Source organism: Falco peregrinus, chromosome 4 (assembly GCF_023634155.1).
Source record: "Falco peregrinus isolate bFalPer1 chromosome 4, bFalPer1.pri, whole genome shotgun sequence".
Classification (NCBI taxonomy): domain Eukaryota; kingdom Metazoa; phylum Chordata; class Aves; order Falconiformes; family Falconidae; genus Falco; species Falco peregrinus.
In genome coordinates this window covers 13,131,213-13,151,879 of record NC_073724.1, presented here as the reverse complement: position 1 = coordinate 13,151,879, position 20,667 = coordinate 13,131,213, and the positions used below count along the sequence as shown (strand labels likewise).

The following is a 20,667-nucleotide window of genomic DNA, read 5'->3' as shown; positions in this document are numbered from 1 at the left end:
ATAAAAAAAGTTTCATAAAATGGCAGTAGCTTTATCATACAGTAATAACTAAAGAAAAGTGATATTCTTTTCCAGGCACATTTTTGCAACCTGCAGGGAAACTATAAAAATCTTCATTATAACACAGTGCTTCTCGCTGAAAAGAATCCTTTACAGAGGGGAAAAAAAAAACCAACCCAAAAAACTTTTCAGAGGTCAACACTATTACACCCCTGTGGTATTTATTTTAACAGCTCAGACCACAGAGAAAATCCAGATTCAATCTGCCTCCAGTACAAACTGGCACACTTCTTATTAAAAGCCAAATGGAAGCTTCTATTGTAAAGAATAAAAAATAAATCACAAAGCAACATGAAACCAATATAAAGAACTCAGAAGTATTTGTTAAAGTCAGCTGTGTTCACGTTTCATTCATATCTACGTATTACTGTCGTACCGCTTCCCACGTAACACAAACAATTAACGGACACCATTTCATAGCACAGTGTATAGGGGAAACCTTCCATATGTCTTTTGAAAGGAGCGATGATAATTTTCGAAGTGAGAACATATACAGGAATGACGAGATAGGCAAAACACCGCTGGGGAGTGGGGAAAAAGAATCTGCTTAGTTTATTTGGCACTGAGGTGGAGAATGCACAAACAAGCACAAAAAGATGAATTGTAAGTAGTGAGTAATGAGTGAAGTGGGCCTTATTAGGCAACTCGCTCTTTTAAGCTCTTATTGGGCTGTAGATTTCTATGGTCGCATCCTGAAGCAAACAGCAGTTACAGACCTGATGCGATACTGGAGGAAGATACCAAGTGAATTGTCTTCTACTGCAAATTTATGCAGGCACGCAAAACTCACGATTCCTCCCGACTTAGTAAAGTTCTAGGATCATTTAAGATTCTTAGTTACATAATAACCTCAGCCACAATTATTTATGTTTTGATAGTATTTTCATGTTTTATCTTTCAAGAAACATGCTCAATCTGTACTATAATGAGATTAATAGATAGATACAGCAAAACCCAGGATGATATATAAAAAACAGTGGGTTGTAGGTATTTTTTGCCTTTCTGTACATATACATAATGCTTTTATCAAACCAATTTTCACTCCACAAAACCTCCCTCAGTATCAAAATCAACATTTACAAAATATCTCACAATAGAATCAGAAGTAAGGACTGCAAAGCGGACAGGTATCTGAACATTATTATCATTCAGCAACAAGCTGGTTTTTAGCAGAGGTAAGAAATGCATTACTACTCACATTTTACCTTGTTGAAATTTGTGCAGAGTAGGTTTTTTGTACTGCTCAGGCAGAGGGAGACAAAAGTACAAATGATGCTGGCATGCATAATGGTTTAACATTTCAAAGTGAAAATTCATGGAAATATTTGGCAGATATTCAATTGCCTTTTGTGAGAAATTCAGCTGCCCTTATGTCACGTAATTGATAACACAGCTAAAAAACTCAGTCTCCACCAGTTGTGACAATGTTAGTGTTTCTTCCTTTGTTACTCACGAGATTTAAAAAGAATCAGGATTTAAAATCTCATGTGAACAGTCAATGGCATAATTCCTACTGAAAGACCTATTGAACTAAAGCAATGTCAAAGTACAAATGTCAGCTGTTTTTATCGAAATACTTACAATTCTGAGGGCTTGTAACTAAAAAGTCAAGGCAGTTCAGAAGATACTTTCACATTAATATTAGAAAAGACAAAAGTATTTTGTTAAAATTCGGTTTCTTAAATTAAATATTTAAGTAGGTCAGGCAAGGTTGAGAAGGAGGATGCATCTGTTAGTTGGTTCTTGTAATGCACTCTTAGTAGTTAACTCTAAAAGGCTAGATGAAGAGCAATTAAAAATTCATACATTTCAATCCTTACCACCTACTGAGCAAAGATTTTTAGCAACAAATATGGAGAACATTTCACTGCTTGGATGACTTTCAAGGAACAATACAACTGAGCTGAAATCCTGTTTCACATAAAGCAGAAAGTGATTTGAACTAATGCTAGCAGAAAAGACAATATTGTTACTACTTGTACAATGCAGAGTAGATCAGAGAGCACTCTCCTTTATTTAAGAAAGGGTAGTAGTAGACTTTTTACTGTTACATTAGTAACAAACACACTTTCAGAAACAGCAATCTCCTTCATAAATCTTGTGGTATAAAGAAAAAAAAAATCCAGAATTTAAGACTTAGAGATATTGCTGCTGATAATCCTTTTGGCATTTTCAACCACTGATGCAAAGAATTTGTTTATATATCCTTTCTGTCAACTAATCATGCAAATTCTTCATGACACTGGGATGTCATGAAACTGCTAGCAAATAGTAAAGCAGGTAATTTGGGAACAGTAGAAAATTCTTTATATGTGAAAGTGAATTACATTTTAATGGCTGAGAAATAATGTATTTTTCTCTTATTAGTATTTTTCAATGCTTTTAGCCACCAATAACTGCTTAAATTCAGAATATCTGCTTTTCTGTACTACAAATGTACTACACACATATGTTCACTCACTATGAAGAAAAAAATAATCTTTGAATCGGGCACGCCTTTACAAAAAAAGATAAGTAACAGTATGACATCAAGCCAACAGAAAAAAAACCCTGTATATCTGGGAAAGGTCAATTGTGCTTAAATGTTTATCACTTTTCTCCACTTAGGGAAAGCAATTATAGATGTTATTTTATAGCTAATTCTAAAGGGACAATATACTAGATGTGGCTATTAAGATGAATGCTTATAATATTCAACAAGGTTCCAAATATGCTTATGTAAATGGATCAGGGAAGAAAAACAGAAACATCAAAACCAAACAAGATCTTCAACCTTTGAACTGTGTTTTATTAGATCTGCAGAAATTAAAGCCGTAATTTGCTGTTCCCTGAATGACCACACTGTATTGCACACTGAACAGGTTAGTGGAAATTCTTACCTAACTAGGAAATATGCTGAAGTAAGCAGGTGCTATGTAACACAAAACAAATATTGATCATGATTGTCCAGTCTATTGCCATATCTAACCACAATGCTCTGTGATTTGATTTTGTATAACTGCTTTCACAAAACCCTGTCATCAAATACAGGCCCATCTCTTATTTATTCCTGTTAGAAGAAAACGGCCACATAAAACTCCTGTCCAGATCTTATTTCTGATGTCCTGGTTCTATCAAGGTTTGCCGCTCAGCCAATTATTCAGTTAAGAGCATTCTCTTCAAGAGAATAAAAGCTGATAAAATGTCCATAAAATCTTGCAATACACCATTACGAGGGTCTCATAAATGTAACATTCCTGGTACAGTTTTGGGATTTACACCTTGAGTTGTCCTTTCACAGAAGCAAACATGCACAAAACCACTGTAATAACCTCTTGAAATCAGATAATATTCCAACCGCTCAGTTTCACTGACAGAAGGGGCCTGGGCATAAGCCAAGAGGCCCAGGTGCACTGTGTCATGCCAGTATTTAATGCAGCCTAATATCAGATAGATGCTAGTGAGAGAAAATACTCAGAATAAAGTACAGATAATAGCACGGACAACCACTCATTGCTAAATTACTTCTGCTCATCGTGCTGTGAGCTTTGTATTAAATTTTTTTGTCAAGTGGCAGGAATCATGGGGAGAAGTGGCTCAAAACTCCCTTCTTGTAACCCTGGATAAGGATCTATAATATTAGGCTTTCATATGATAATGGCAAATGATGCCCCTCTTTGAAAAATTTCAGACTGGTAATGAAAGTCCTTATCAGATTGTTGTTGCAGAGAACCAGGAGGTGGGGAAAGATGCCTTTCTTTCCGCTCCCCCCCCACCTTTAGCAAAATCAGCAAACTTGACAAGATGGGTTAAGTCTTGGAGAATTTATCTTACATGATTTTCCAACAAAGCCCGTGGGTTGTTTTATAAAACTGGAAGGTAGTGCTTTAATAAAAGCTGCACCACCTGAGGCATTTTCATTAAAGGCTCTCTCTAGACAACATCACAATGTTTGCATTATCCTCCTACACTCCCAAGAGAACACAAGCACTACCTTTTCAGCAGGAGTTGATATTGTGTGTGAAGGCACGAAAGAAGATGATTAGATTTTGCTTTTACTCACAAAGTAACCGCTTGCAACAATGCCATGGTCGGGATTAAAATTCATTGATTTGTGTTGTCCACCATTTGAATGGTAAAAGGTTTTTTTTCAGGAACAGATACATTCTGAAGGTTTTAGTAGTCAGTCATGTGAATGAAGATTTTAATCCTAACCACACATTATTCTCATTGACTGTACTATTTATGCTATCTGGGCTCTTAAATAATGACAGTAATTAGCAGATTAGGACACTATAGAAAACAGGTGCAAAGCTCTGGAGTGGAAGCATCAATGTACAGTATTAAGGAACTCTGGCATTTAGAATGATTAATCTCTGCAGTGTGTTTAGCAACAGGAAACACAAATCACAGAATTCTGAAACATAATGTTATCTCTGTGGAAAAATTTCACACACACACGCACATTGAATGCTATTTAGAAAGGTTCACTGACGTTTTCACCCATTTCAGTGGACTCACCATCTGTGTAGACTTCTCTGCGCAGATGTCCTGGCTGGTGTTTTTGCTTTTTGGCAGGTCGGACCTTCTGTATTACAACAGCACTCATGTTGCTGTCAGTCGATACGGGGCTGGTGGGTCTAGGACAGTGTGATGCATGAAAATGTCTACGGCCTGGAAGTTGTTACAGAACAATAGCTATTATTTTTCTCACCCAAAATAAAGACACCTCACGCTTTCTTTTCAGAATGACCTAGCTATATGAAACCTGAAAATACAGTTGGAACAAAAATAAAGCTCTCACCCTTCCTGTAATCAGTTTTAGAGTGAGCTGTAACTAAATCGACACATTTGCTACCCCATCAGTAGGCAGGCTGGCTTAGCCACACAGAAATTATCCAACTGCTCAGAGGCTGGTAGCTCCTGTCCAAGGAATGTGAACTCCATCAGTAGGCAAGCACAAGCAGGTTTCCTGCCCAGCAACTTTCCAGAAACAACAAAACTTTTTACTTTCAAGACGGGTTTCACCTCCCCTAGCTCGGGTAGCGCGAGGACACCCGTGCCATATGCACAGCGAGTCGCCAGCAGGTCCCAGGTACAGAGGCCGCCTCTGCTGCTTTGAGAGAGTTACCAGAAATGCATCAGGGATGCTCAACTGGCATTTTATCACAGCTTATTTGCAGGTAGGAAGTGTCACATTTTTAGGATGTGTAGTCAGGTATAGGTAACATCAATACATAAAAATCCTGCGCGACGTGAACTTGACTGTTGTAAAACTCTTTACCTGTAATAGCAACGGGATGTAAAAAGACCTTTTCTAAATATATGAATTTACACACACATAGACACAACTGTATATGAACTTATATGTATACAACAGATAAAATACTGGCCCCGTGGGTATGAATGGGAGTTTTGCCACCTACTTCAATCGGCCAGGATTTCATCCAGAATTACTAAATTACCTCCCCTCTCACTCTCCATGATGAACAGCTGTGTTGAAATGAAACAAAGGACTATTAAGTGGGAGAGGATATCAGAAACGGGAGGATGGCTGCAAATCTGTGAAGTCAGGGTGGACACAGTTGTGCCAGAGTACCTCATCCCCAGGTCTGGAAGTTTAATAAGAATGACTGGCAAAATGTTCATGGATCTGCTTGAAACCTGCATTCCACGCTGTGGTATTCTTATTTCTTAGCTGAACTATAACAATATCCATTTGGCATGGTCAGGTTACTGATTACCTGTATACACCCAGCATTACTAATATCCCGTATGTTGTAAAACATGAAATATTTAAAATACCGTATTTCACACGTCCAGCGGTGAGGAGAAAAAAAAAGATGGAACACATGCACAAGGCCTTGCTGCATATGCATAATCTGTAATTTAAACTGCAGCTAATAAGAGCTGTCAAATTATGAAACCTGGACAAACTCAGTTCATCTCAATAACACAGCAGTAAGAGCTTAAACAGCAGTCTCCAAAAGAGAACAACAAAGTATAAAATGGAAAACTACTATTATTACATTATTTTCAAATATAGGGGAAATATGACTCTAAAGGTTTGCTATTTATGTGGACATGTCAACACAGAGGGATTAAATCTCTCATGAAGAGTGACTGAAAACACTGGGAGCTTTATAATAGGAAAAGGATAGAATTCTGTAATTAATTTTTTTTCTCATTCAATCCTGGGCGCAAATCCACCAGCAGGGTTGAGGTTTGGCAGTAATCAATGAGACCAAAAAATTAGGATCTACTTATGAAAAACAATGTAGAGCAGCAATTTATTGGAACTGTTTCACCAAAACTCCTTTTCTGCACTTCCACTAGTGCAAACTGACTGCCCCTCTCCTGAATGTCTGAATGTTGTAAGAACAACAGGAACCCAGGAAGCAGCTGTGGATAAATACATTTCGAAATAGCCATTGTTTTTTCTTCTCCCATCAAACAGAGGACAAACTCACCTCCTGCTGCATCCTGCATTTGACGTCTGGCAACCTTCAGGCCAGCGTATTCCGCAGCTGCCGCAACAGCCTGTGCAAAATCTGCATCGGTAAAAAATGATCCATCAGAAGAGCTAACGCTAGACCGTCCGCTTGAGATGTTATCTTCTTCGGAGGCTGAACCCCAGCCATTGATCATGGACCCTGTTACAGAGCTCTCCAAATCCCCAACGCTGGAGGCAGGTGTCTGCTCAAGGCCACGCAAAAGGAGCCTTCTGTTCTGCATCTTGGCAACCTCTATGTCTGCCTCATCCTCCTCCTCTTCTGGTGCATCAGTATCCATATCAGAGACCAAGGGCCCTGAGATATATCCATAGGTATGTGGCGGGGAGATAGGCCTTGGAGGGGGTGGAGGACTCACAGGTTGACGTCTGCATGAAAATACAAGGGTAAGAAGAATTGAAGTCACATAACAGAGTCAGAGGAATAGTAGATTGATGAAAATATTTATTTCCCAACAAGCCTGACCTGCCGTTTTGAATCAACAGAATTGGTATGTGAAAGGTTCAGGGTTGGTTGTTATTTCTACGTCTTATTTTTGCTGTAAATCAGGACCGACAGCTACGTAGTTTGAAATCTACCACAAAGAAATCTGATTTTTTAACATGGTTCCTTTATCACGTATTTTAATGAAAATTGCTTTATTTTGCACAATGCTACAAATAGTACATGTACAGCTAGGTGAAGAGGTAGGCAGAGTTCATGTGATATTAAAAAAAAATAATTATTTGTGCACCCTTGAGAATATGAGCAAAAGAAGTGTCTGTATATTGCTCTAGAAGCTTGAAACTATCAATGTCAACAGATGCCTCTATCCAAAGAGATTGCTTCATAAACATTACCTTCCCTCCACCTACCTCATGATTCAGAAAGATACAAAAAGAGATACTGTTATTTCATTATGTTTTTAATTGCTCTAGGCGTTAATTTAAAGAAAGAATTCTCTACTGTAATGTTAGTTCTAGATATTAAGGATACCAAAATGCATATAGATGCATAGGTTAATTTATTTTGAGCTTAAATCATCAGTAGCGGTGTCTCAAGCTTAAAGAGGCCAAGTATTATATATCATTAGATCAACATTCTGTTTAGTTAATATTTCGCTCAGAAGTCCCGCGTAGTAACACTGTCAGCAGTTTTTCTTCACAGGGCCAGGGGCACGCTCCTTAATGGCCATTTGTCTGACAGGCAAAAAAATACTCTCCACAGCAAAGGCTGTACCGTTGGCGTTCTCACCAGAAACTTCTGCTGCACTCTGCTTGGCAACAATTTCCAAAGTAATTTTCCTTTGTCAGTTTTCCCCTCTTACTATCTCATTGACAAATGGTGGCTCTCATAAATTATATCTTTTCTTTTGAAGGGGGCAGGGAGGGGCACAGGCATTTTTTTTTATTTTATTATTTTAGTAAATGGGAATACTTACTAATTTTGGAAGGAAAAATTAGCAAGGAAAAACCTAATACTCTGTGGCAAAAACAAGCTGGAACCTCCCTGGACTACAACACCTAGCCACTGTTTTCCACTTGCTGTATTAAATACGGAATGGAATGAAGAAAAGGTCAGCCTGGGATATATATCCAATAATCATTTAATAACCTGCCCATCCCCCCAAATCGCAGAAGCCATTGCTGCACGGGAATCTCCACCTGCCTTTGACTAGAGACCTTGCCTAATAAAGTTTTACTGCCTTAATTTAAAGCTCTTGTGACAACTGTCCTTGCAATATGTTTGCCAGTCTTCCTGTTCTCTAGGTTTTGGTGTTCGAAGACAGGCAAGCGGTTACAAAATATGTTAGGGTTCTTGAAAACACAGCTTGCCTGCCAGCCTTTAAGGATAGGCTAATTGAGAGCAGCTGGTTCATGGGCATACAGAATTAACAATACTTTGTTCGTTTTATCTGATGCACTGCTTCTCCTTTCAACAGTGACATCGTCCCCTGTATCAGCTCCTGTTTTAACATTGACATCATCTGCTATCTCATGAAATCTTTGTATTTTTCTCTGCTTATCCACTGTTCCAGAGCACAGATTTCTATTTCGGTTTGCTATACTTCTAGCAAGCTGACCGGACAGAGAAATATTACAGTACACCACCCACCACCAGCATTGCATTCTAGATGCCTGGTTCTGATTAGAAACTGACATAACATTCAGCAGAACTACAAGTAAAGCTTATAAAAAGTATGACAAACAGTATTTTAGACATTATTTTCCCTAAAGAAATCAACATTTGGACACCCACCCCACCCACCCCCAAAACCAACACAGCCATGCACCACTCAGAATGTATTCTTAATTGGAAAGTATTCGTCACCCCATATTCCAAACAGACCCCCCTTCCCGAATGGGCTGCAGCTGCTGAGCACAGTATATCCAGCTCCTAAACAGCAATGCCACGGGTCATATCAATGCCGTTAGATGGAAAAGGCAGTCAGCCAAGCCTTACAAATCGAGTAAACAGAATTAAGTGAATCTTTCTTAACTGATGAGATGGATGTAGCAAAAAGAAAAGAAACAATGCTTGAAAAAGTAAGACGAAAAAGACAAATTTAGTCACTAACAACTCTCAGGCTTTCAGCAAAGCTAGACTACTTAACCATTGCAGGAAGAACAAAATAAATACACATTTTATTTTTTCACTCAATGACTAAGCTGTATGCCCTAGAAGCTTAAATTGGAACATCCTTCCAGATACTTCTGCCACGACTTTTGATGACATTCATGGTGACTAGTCATAAGTCTTTGTGTTGAGCAAACTTTCTACTTTCCAGGCAGTTGCTGGCTGGTTATACATGTTTGCATACGTCTGCTCCAACACTTACTCCATTCTCTATGTCAGTGTGCATCTCCCACACTCCAGAACATGGTAGCTGAGGTTGTGGAAAGTCACTCACAACACATCGCTCACTTAGCATTTCCCTTTTCCATTAGTGTCCGGCTAGTTTAACCTCTAAATAACCCAGACAACTTAAGTGATTAAAACGAACACTTCTATGCCTTGACATACCAGGGCCAATGGAAATTACAAGAAAATATTATTAGCCACCACTAATAAAGAGAGTGATTTCAAAGACTCAGGAAGTCAGAGGAAGAGAAAAAGATAAACAGTACAAGAAGTGTTACAGTGTTATCATACAGAATAAAGAAAATAACACAAGGCAGACCACGTAGAAGTGGGGAGCAAAACTAAAAACAGATACAGTCCCTTTGAAAAAAAGATTAATAACTACTGTTTACTTAAAAAAGGGAAAAATAAAAATGAACTAAATTTTCGAACTGCATTCTGGAAAATACATGCATAAAAGTCCAGTAAGCTGTATTAAATAAAATCAAAGTTCTACAGTCTACTTGGTGAGACCAAATTCATTTCATCATCATAGGCCTGCATGTCACTAAAAATAGAAAGTGTGCCTAGAATATTGCAGGTAGTTCTTGTATTTGTGGTAAGAAACAGTATGTGCAAACCACCTGAGAAAAAAATAAAATATAATTTGGGATGGAAAAGCTGTGCCTTCGTAAAAAAAAAAGCAAGACAAGTAAGCATCATACATAAAAAGCCTCATTCAGATTTCATTGTTTTATGGAAGAGAAGCTCTGAGATTGTATATGCAAAAGAGTATGTACTAAAAGAAACTCAGAGAAGAAACAAAATTTCCCTCTAACAAATATCTATCTTTATTAATGTTGGTTATTCCTTTAAATAAGGGTAGGTGGAAATGTTAAAGAAAATTTTGCAAGCAATATCTTCCTGTATTAGGATTTATGAATGCAGGAAAATCTATAGGTTATATAAATTATATATTTATATATATTCATACATATTGGTGACAAGTTAATTGCACAGTTACTGTGAAATAATGCATGCTATTTTATGGTAATAATGCAGTAAATCTGTTGGAAACAATGGAACTGTAATTATATGGTAAGCTGTGTTAACGATACCACTTTAATATCCTGATGACTGTGAATTTAACTTATGTCAGCATCGTATGTACCGTAAAGTGATATACTGCATTTCTTTCCATGGTATAAAAATAAAACAACTTAATTACACATTTCTTAGGTTACAAATAGTACTAGTGTCCTGGATTAGAAGTTAAATTTTAACAGAATAAATATCACGGGGGAGATCTTGGCCTCACTGAATTCAACAGGAATTTTCAGTGGGGCTAGGATGACTTTTGTCACATCTCTCTCGCTACGTTTGCATTGACACACCTCCGGTCAGGTTGGTGTTGTATGTGTCCCAGATCCTCCTGACAGTCCTGTAACATGGGCTGGAGTTCTTCCTGGGGAGAGGGGGTGAGAGTGGCAGTTGACTGATGGCTATAGGAGACAGCGGCTGGAGAGGAAGCTGCTCCTCGGACAGGTGGAGTAGGACCTCGCTCATCTTCTTCCTCTTCCTCTAGCTCATCCTGCTGCAGATACATCCTTGCAGGTGGGACAGGACAAGGAATTTCTTGGTCATAGCTAAAATTAATTTTTTAAGAAAATAAGGACTTAAATTTGTACTGTGCAATTAGCAGATCCGATACATGTATAAATAGCCCAGAAAAAAAAAATAATCATTGTTATATGTGCTCTTGAAAACAGCTTAGTAAAGATGCACTGACTGGATGTGTACCACTGTCAGTAAGTGACTTCTACACAGCCACACCACAGCTAGATGAGGAGCACCAGAATGGTACTGAAGGAAGGTCTCGCTGCCAGCTTGTAGGTCAAATTACTGTTCAATCAACTAGTGATTTAAGTGGGAAATGGCTGATGGATTCGTTTTTCTTACCTTTCATCCACTGAAAGACTGTAATCTTCACTATTGCTATGGGGAGGTGGATGTGCGGGAGGGGGTGGGAGAAGATCTGCCCAGTTCATGCCAGCTTGCTTGGGAGCCTTTGGGGTCCGAGCACCCTTCTTGTGCCCTTGACTCCCTGTGAATAAAAAGCAGAACATGTTTGTAATGCTTTTAAGTACCTCCTCATCACTCATTAGCTCTGAAAACCAAAATAACCATAGTCCTCCCCAGATCCTCTTGAATTCTCTGGGAATTTACTGTTGTGCTGAGTTGGAATAAACTGGCATTCCTCCTTTTTACACCGATCTGTAATTGTAGCTGCTTCGCAGAATTACTCTGCATTTTAAGCAGTTGAATTTAACCAGAAACTTTACATAGCATGGAAAAAAGCACATGGGATACAAAACTTGAATTGTTAATAAATAGTCAAAATGTGATAAAACCATACATTAATTTTACAAGCAATGCCATTAAAAGTGAGCTTCCTACTTCTATTAATTACATTATAGATTAACATCTAAAACAAATGAGCTGTAGACATATTTTCTAAAGTGCCTTTATACTATTTAATTGCTGGAACCTAAAATACAATATGATACAGATATGATCTATTAAAGTTCCACTGTTGCATTAAGTCACTGAATATATGTAATTTGTACTTGTCCACTGAAACATTTTAAGCACAATGAAATTACTAGTTTTAGTTTAAATGGCAGGTGCAGTTGAAAATAATTGCTGGACGAACTACAATAACAGAAAAGAGAAGAAAGAAGATCGATGAAGTATAGCACAAATGTTTTCAACTACTATTACCAGGAAATTATAGCTCATAATAGAACAACGCAGCCTTAACAGTTCCAATAACTTTGAATAAGACCAATTATTCAGGTGATCTTCCATTTTAACTTTGGACATGGCTATGATGAGAACTGCCCTACCACTGTTCCTCAGTATACGTTATTATCCTTTGTTATTGTTACTTCTTTAATTGCAGATGAAGTCACCGTATTTTTTAGTATGTTTTAGAATCTTTAATATTTCTCTCTTCAGCTGAGGCATGGTTTTATAGTACCATAGTTAAGTATTATACGCAATTAAATATGTTGCAGCAAGATTTAGCAAACTTGTTTTTCTCACTTCTGCTGTCTCAGATTTTTCCATTCTTATGGACAGTAGTTCTGCTTATTATTGTCCCACATTAGCTGCCAGATACAAATACGTTTTAGCTATGTGCAATTATTTTTCTGCTATTTCAGTATGTCATGCAAGATCCTAACTATCCCAAGGCGACCATCGTCTGCATTCTCTACCCTAAGCAACATGATATATACTAGGTTCAGCACAATTAATTTATTACTCTGGTCACCTTGCTTCATTCCTGCTGGAATCCTTGTAGGACTATAAATTGTTAGTCTTATGAATAACTGTAATAGGTGTCAGCATGGAGAATACCACCTTCTCATTTTTAATTTGCAGGGGTTCATACCCCTGAGATGTTTCATGCCGAACTTCAGGTCCCAACGCCACTGAGCACAGGCTCAGCACCACATCCTGATGTTGCAGACGTGGGCATGGGCAAAAGGCTGGCTCCCAGAAGAACACCCCTGAGCAGCTGGGAGAATCGGGAGCCATGCTCATCTCACCCCAGCCACTGAGAATTCAGGTCGCCCAAAGGCGCTGCAGGCTCACCCACAGGTTTATGCCTCTGCTCTGCCTCAGTCACAACTGGTCAAGATGGAGCCACGTTGGGATTGAGGCAACTGGACTATCAAAGGCAACAGCAGAACAAAAGGGGAAAAGAAAAGTCCTCGTCTTGATTAGCAGATGTAAAGTCCAGGGGGCTTCTGATTGTGACCATGAACTCACCCTATAGCTGGCCTGCTGCAAATAAACATAGACTAAGTATCAGACTTACAGTAAAGCCAGTTCTGAGCATTTCACACACCTCTACCAGACATCAAAGCTGCAAGTGAACAGATTATACTCCAATGAGCAGCAGTCTCTTTTGAATTAAACCATGTTCTGCGGTTCCAAAGCACAGAGTGCAATTTCAGTGCCCTAGTCAGCACTCCCCAGCGCAAAGGGCTGTCTTGCCTCAAGATTTTTACGAAGAACTTTTAGATATTTTGCATAGGAAATGCTGATGAGAAAATTTACTTGTCAATTCTCTACATTTGAATGATGTACAAAAATAGTTTTGACGTATAGCCACTGAAATCTATGAAAATTTTATGTATGCATGCATGCTTTTTTACTTAATAAAACGTATGGGTTTACTTAAAAAAATGAAAATTTTCTTAAGGCAGTTCTGTTAGGTATCACTCAAATGTTCTGGTATCTTGAGCCTGTTCACGAATAAGGCTGTCTTGGGTAAGTAGACCCAAGAGATGGAAAAGAAGTCAATAATAGTTCCAGGAAGGTAACAGATAAATTAAATCCTCTTTTTTTTTTTGGTGACAGCTGAAAAGGCATTTTTATGGCTTGCCCATCTGGAGACCATAACATTAACCACTAGAGCATTAACATTAGGAGATCCAACTTCTATGTCATTTCATCACTTTCATAATTTTGGCCAATCAATTACTTAATTGACATTGAGATGGCACTGAGCAATCACCAGGATGCAACAGAAACATAGGCACCTATCAGGCCACTTTTTTCTGATGTTTAACATCCCTGTGCTGTATGACTGCCAGTGGGTTCCTGCCCTTCAGCCCTTCTGTGAGTCCAGTAACTAGCGCTAACCATGGCTAGAGCACTCAACCACCACCAAACCCCAAGGTCTGGAAAACGCCGTAGGTACTCACCAGATGTACTACTGCCTCTGTCTGAGCTGTTGTAGGATCCACCCGTATTCTGGTCGTATGACTGGTTGTATGGAATAGTTGGAGCAATGTTGTCATTTACCCGGTAATCTGCAAGTTTAATAGTATAATTAATGCTACCCTTCAGAAAGACATTTAATTTTATATACCTGTGTTATAACACAAAGCAAAATCTCCTGAAAATAGTAAGGAAGAAACACATAATTTTTTTGAAAGGAAAATAATCCTACACTCATGCTTTATTTTTATCTTGTCTCTAATTGCAAGTGTAAGGACAATTGTGGAAACTTAGTAGCTCCACAGCAAAAATGAAGTAAAATGTGCAGGGGTTGTCGCAATGCCTCTGCAACGATTAAGTCTCAATGGATATATATACAACCTGTGTGAGCGTTTTGCATATGAATAGACTGTCATCTTGATTGATTTTCCATGGTCTCTGCTTAATTTACACGTGCAGGGCAGCCAATGGACTGTGGTAGTGACTTTTTGTGTTTTAAAGGCGACAAACCCACACAGGAGTCAGCCTGGTATTACAGGGGCCGAATGATCTGCTGGAGCAACAATGCAGCTCCGCTGAATTTGGTTGACAACAGAACAGGTTTTTGTTTAACGCCTGCGGGCTCCAAGATTTCTATTACATTGGGTCATGCAGGTTCTAGCTACAGCCAGGGCCTTTTTTTTGGCCAATTGCTGTTACCCTAACATCTTTCTTCAGTACCAAAGTACTTGATAAACGTAGAGTTACTTTTAAATCTAGAATTGGCAACCAGATCTGTAAAACTTTATCAGAGGTAAAATACTCATCTGACAAAACAATACTCTCATGCCAAAAAGGAATTACAATTATATAGAGAAAAGAAAGGAGCTGAGTTACTCTTCATACAGCAAATAAAACTGCATCATAAACAGAACCACTGGACATAAAATCGTGACAATGAAGCACAGCATGTAACTCATCAAACTGGTTATTTCCCATCACAAAAGCTAGAGGTATAGTCATCAGCAAGATGGTTTTGACTTAGGAAATGAGAAAACCAAGATCAGAATATTGACTCATAAAATAGCAAATCAAAACAAAAATAAACAAAACTAAGAATCCAGTCCCCATCTGCTGCAGAAATGTTTGTGATAATGTAAGCATGGGAAAAAGAGCAAAATGATAAATTCCACACCAGAGTGTATTCTGTAATAGTTTCTCAGCCTAGTTGCATTCCAGAGACCACGCTGAAGCTCTACATGCCGCATATGTTTACACAGAGGATAAACACTAAATCAGCACTCTGAAATATGTATATATGACTGTCAGCAGACAATGCTTTAAGGGGGCCTTTCCACACTACAATATGCTAGAGAATATGCAGCTGTAATATACACAGTTTGAAAGATGCAGTATCTTCCAGGGCATAAACCCCAAACATGTTTTAATTCCAAAACAGATATGTAATATACAGTTCATGAAAGAAAACATAATTACAAAAAATTACAACTTTCGTCCTCCAGTAAGGAGCCACAAAAACTGAATTTTCTGTTGACATGTTTATGTCAAGGGAAGGTGTCACATTTTATATTGCCCTTTGAATTCCTCTGTGAGTAGATGGGTCCGGTAGAGAAATCAACATTCCTGTAAGGAAACGTATCTTTTTACTGGATAACTTATCACTATGTTGAGTTACAACAATCCATGCAAAAAAGTTCCAAGTTAGAATGGGTCCAGTTCCTAGGGATACTGTTTTGCAAATCAGGTTATTAAAAGAGGTTGCATGGTAGCCTGGAGGACTAGTAAGAAACCACATACCTATTTCTTCCAACTCCAACACATTATATTAAAGTAACATGCCCTCAAGGCCACAAAAGTACATTCTGATGTTTTCTGTTAACACTGAAATCAATTTATTTTTAGCTTCTGGATCCACAGACTTCAGTCAGGGTAACAAAGGAATTTAGTTTCCAAAACTGCGTGTGGTAGCACTGCCTCTCAATACGTGAATCAGAGGCTTGCTAGGAACAAGTCTGAAATGAATTGGATCACTCCATTTGTGTCCCCAGTGTACAACACAATACAATTTTACAGAGTTTGATATGCAAAATATCATTCGTTTACATGAACATGTAGATTTAATTAGTCTCCATCCACGACTGGGAAGAGTGGGTTGACCTATTTAAAATTTAAGGTAGAGTATAATGTGACTACCATGCATCTGGCTTATGAATAAAATATCTGGCCTCTGTCCTAACCAATCCCTGAACTACTATTAAATTTAAATTAATCTCAAATCCATAGGAAATCTATTTTATTTAACTCTTTTCTAAAGATACCGCTTGTTATTTTTTATAATAGATTCAGTATCTGAAGGTTATTGTGGTGCTAATTAACTTTCTGACGCTGCTAACAGCGGATTTCTAAATCTAAAGAGAGAGAAGTCTAAAAGCACCACAGAAGTCTGTAATTGCTGAACCTAAAAGCTTCAGACTCCCAGCACCAGAAGGTCAAAGCTCCTCTGATGCCTAAAGAGGAGAAACAAGCTAAAAGCTCTTCACCTTTGTTTAATTTGTTTTGTTCCATAATGTTGTACTGTATGGGTGCAACCTCTTGCTTTTGCTGAACAGAGGGTTTCCAGTGTTTCTCATTCGTATCCCCGCTGCCATTGTTAACATTATTGCTGATATTTGACTGGATGAGTTGAGTGGTGGCATAAGGAGTGGGCTGCCCAGGCTGGCTGACAAATCTTCCATCCTTTAGATTTGGACTATTGAAGGTTTTCATCTCATTGATTTTGTTGCTGAGGTCCACATCACCATATACAGTTGACTCAGGCAACATCAGGTTTGTTTGCTTGTTGTCCAGCTGATTGTTGTAATTTGCTATACAATCGGCTAACCACAGAGGAAAGAAAAAAGAAAAGGTCATTCTGTTCGCTTACAATGCCAATGAAATTCCCTTTAAAAATTTTTTAGTGCATAACTATACGGCTTGCATCCATGAAGCAGAGATACCGTAATTAACTAAATAATTAACTGAATATTATTTACCTTATAAGCTACTGCTTCAAAAGTAGTGTTCACTGTTTTGATTCGCTGTAAATTCAGATATTCTGAATTGTATCTACAACGACTTACCTTGCTGGGCTTTTTCCAGTGTGGCCACATGAACATTCACATGTTTAGACAGTACGCTCAAAGCAGTATAGATACCCAACCAACAACTGTGACTAAAAGAATTTGCATCGAAAGGAAAAATCAACCAAAACTTAATAGCGGGAATAACTAAACACGACAGTCATCTCATGTCACCTCAACAGCATTTAGACTTTCTTGTTCTCGTGGTAAGAAACAGAGATACAACAGACTTTTGTAAAACAGGCTGAAAAATGATTACACATAACAGAATTGAAGAGTAAAAGTACAATGTGAAAGGTAAACTCAGTACCCAGTAGCCAAGTCTTTATTTGAACATCATTTCCTTGTACAATCTTGTTGGAAACAAAAAGACAGGAAAGCAATCTGGAATTTTTTGCTAATTTTTAGTTGCTCTGGATATTGCAAAGTAAGTAATACCACAGTAATACCATTGCCCTGTATGCTAAGTATATATCATATAGACAGCATGATTTAATTCTTCTAATAGCTATCGCATGATGAGATCACCACTTATTGCGTAGAGCAAATTAGACAGATACTGGTGCTCTGGCCACTGCGGTGTGACCAGCGTGCCTGCCTTTCCACATTCCCTTGCCTCTGCATGACAGAAACTCCACACACCTTTTCCCTTCTCTGTATCCAGCCCACGGGAAGAATACTGAATGGAGTAACACAGTGTGTGAGTCGGCAGTTACAAGGCTTACTGAAACTAGCTTGCAATGATCATTAAGCAAAAATTCTCATTTACCAGCTGATTAGTGCATCAATAATTACATAACAATCACCAGGAATATAGTTTTCTTCTTTTAAAAGATGTGGTATTTATGCTAATGAATTTGATTCAAAACCTGAAGTCCATTACCTGCGGCCACAGTTAATTTACCGGAAAGGGTGCCAAGTAAAACTAAGTACAGAATTCAGGATTTGACCATTATACTAAATGAAATAACTACTAAATATAGAGTACGTTCAATTTCAAAAATATTCCCTAATACATACATCTTTTTTGATAAATATTTCCTGAAAAAGAGAAATAAAATACTACATTGAGGAAGAAAACCACTGATCCACATTTTCAGTAATTAAGGAACAGTATCTGAACATGCCACATACAGCTTATCATTGCACGTTTCATGCCCCCCAGCTTGTGTTTTCTGAAGGTTTTACTGTTTGATATATTTTTCTTTCTTATGTGAGCTGTTATTTATTGCTTCACAGTCTTCAGCTTCTTGATTTGTACTTTTTAAACGTTTTCATTTCTGCTTTTCTTTCACCTACTGAAACCATGCTGGTCTTTCGTCCTTTCAAGCCTATTGTATTATATTGGGCAATTAGATATCCAGTGTATTCTTCATTCTTAGTACCTCTTGCTTTGCTATAAAACCCCTGCAGAGTCACCTATAACATATATTTTTACTTCCTTCCGTTTTCAGCTACGTCTGATTTGTGTGTAGGGCAATATTACCGATACAGTATATGCAGTAGGTACATTTTTTTACACAGACACATCAGAATTCCTTATGCAAAGTACTTAAACAACACTGGTTTACCTATATGAGAGAAGATTTGTTCTGTTAGGTTTTTTTTATAACATCTAGTTTTAGAACAACCCATTCCCAAACCCATTCCCACTCTGCAGACTTGGAAGACAGTACTATACTTAAACAAAATTAGAAATGCACAGTTACTTAGCATATTGACAGCTATAGAGGGGACATTCAACTCAGCTGCTTCAGATCATAAATCAAGCCCAAGCTGACATAATTAAGAATATTTTCCAGATTTTCCAGGACAGAAGAGACCACTATGAGCATAATGTCTGACTCTCAAGTTTGCAAGCTCTGCTTGAAGGGAAGGAATCACTTTGCAACACAACCAAGCTTAATACAAAAGTTAAATTGAGAATGAATCCACTGCACCTCACGACAAGACGTTATAATAGTTTACAAACCTCAAAAATGAGCATTCTCTTCCTTTTCTGAATTTGGTAAGTTTCAGTTACTAGAACTTGGTATGTCTGTACTTGCCACAATAAAGTATCTCCGTATCAGAAATCTTTTTACTTAAGTACATGTGGACATGATAGCCTTGGGCAGTGTAAGATACAAGTCTCTAATGTTAAAATCTCTCACCTTCCTCTGAAGCACCTGGCACTGGTCATTGCCAGACAGCATTACTGCAGGAGATGAATTGAATTACCATTACCACCATCCATGGATTACTAACCATTATGGCTGGTTTCATGTTAATTACAGGAGGTAATGTTGTTTTGCGCTTATGCAACTTCACTATAGGCAATTATACTCCCTCTCCGAAGTTCTGGGAAATGTTACCAGCAAATATCAGCCAGAGATGCTGGTAGTGGAAAAATCTCAATTTTATTCCTCACCACGTGACAGAAACCGGGTTAAAACAAAAGAAACCCAAGGTCTGTTTAAAACAAAATGTGCAAAAATGAGTGCTTCCAGACATAATTCCCCATCTGTGCTCCCATGGCACTCACAAGGTTTTCTTCAAGAGCACTCCGAGTCCTGCCCAAGCTCTTGGGAACTACCACTTAACCTAGCATTTCATAATTGCTTTTAGACTGTGAAGTTAACTCTCCTATTCACACGCCCTAAACAGAAAACCAGCTATCCGATTTTGTACAGAGTGGCACCCCAAGGGAGGTTCTGAATGTGCCAAAGTAGACGGACTGTCTTACAAGTACTGTAACAATGTTTTATTTCTTGCTTCCCAACAAATTCAAACCAGAAGGAAAATCTTACTAGTGTCATTTCGGTACTTCTCCACCCAAGCAACAAGGATGTACAGAACAACCTAAAAATGACCTTATCTGCTTTCTTCAGTTGCCGAAATGTATCAGTTCAGCGGGACTTTGGTAACACTGAACTATGCAGGGGCTCCTTCCACCTACAGCTTGCTACAACCATCCAACGGGGACCAAAAAAAAGGGTTCCAGAAAGGGACCAAAAGCATAATCGTGACATAAAGGAGGAACTATATTAAGTCTAAATGCATTGGAAATAAAAACCCGAACAAACCTGTATACTCTCTTAAGTATTATAAATATATAATTTTTCAAGAAGATTCCTTAGCAAGGTAGAAACATATCTAACCTGGTCGACTGTACGTCGTAAGGTTGCTATCACTGTTTCCGTTGCCAGAGGTGCAGCAGTTGATGGAGCAGTCGTTGTGGTTGTTCCCTGTGTTAGGCCACGTATCTGCTAGCCATGGCTGAGTGGTCGGTTCACTGATGTTTAGGAGTCCTGGCCTTTAAAAACAAAGCTTGGTCATTAAACATATTAAACAAAAGCATTTTCACATTGCAATTATATTCTTCTCAAAAGGTTAGATTATTATAA

General features: G+C 38.2%; 1 protein-coding gene across 7 annotated transcripts in view; it reads right to left on the bottom strand.

Annotated features, from left to right (window-relative positions):
- ROBO1 (roundabout guidance receptor 1) overlaps positions 1–20,667 on the bottom strand; it is a 650,768-nt gene that overhangs the window by 7,256 nt on the left and 622,845 nt on the right. For 4 of the 7 annotated variants that reach the window (XM_055801229.1, XM_055801232.1, XM_055801234.1 and 1 more), the window contains 7 exons: positions 20,422–20,576; positions 16,703–17,038; positions 14,147–14,254; positions 11,331–11,475; positions 10,766–11,017; positions 6,510–6,919; positions 4,561–4,713 (listed from right to left, as the gene is read on the bottom strand). In XM_055801229.1, the coding sequence (XP_055657204.1) occupies positions 4,561–4,713; positions 6,510–6,919; positions 10,766–11,017; positions 11,331–11,475; positions 14,147–14,254; positions 16,703–17,038; positions 20,422–20,576 (1,559 nt within the window). The remainder of the gene's footprint in view (positions 1–4,560; positions 4,714–6,509; positions 6,920–10,765; positions 11,018–11,330; positions 11,476–14,146; positions 14,255–16,702; positions 17,039–20,421; positions 20,577–20,667) is intronic. The other 3 variants (XM_055801233.1, XM_055801235.1, XM_055801236.1) reach the window with 3 other exon arrangements.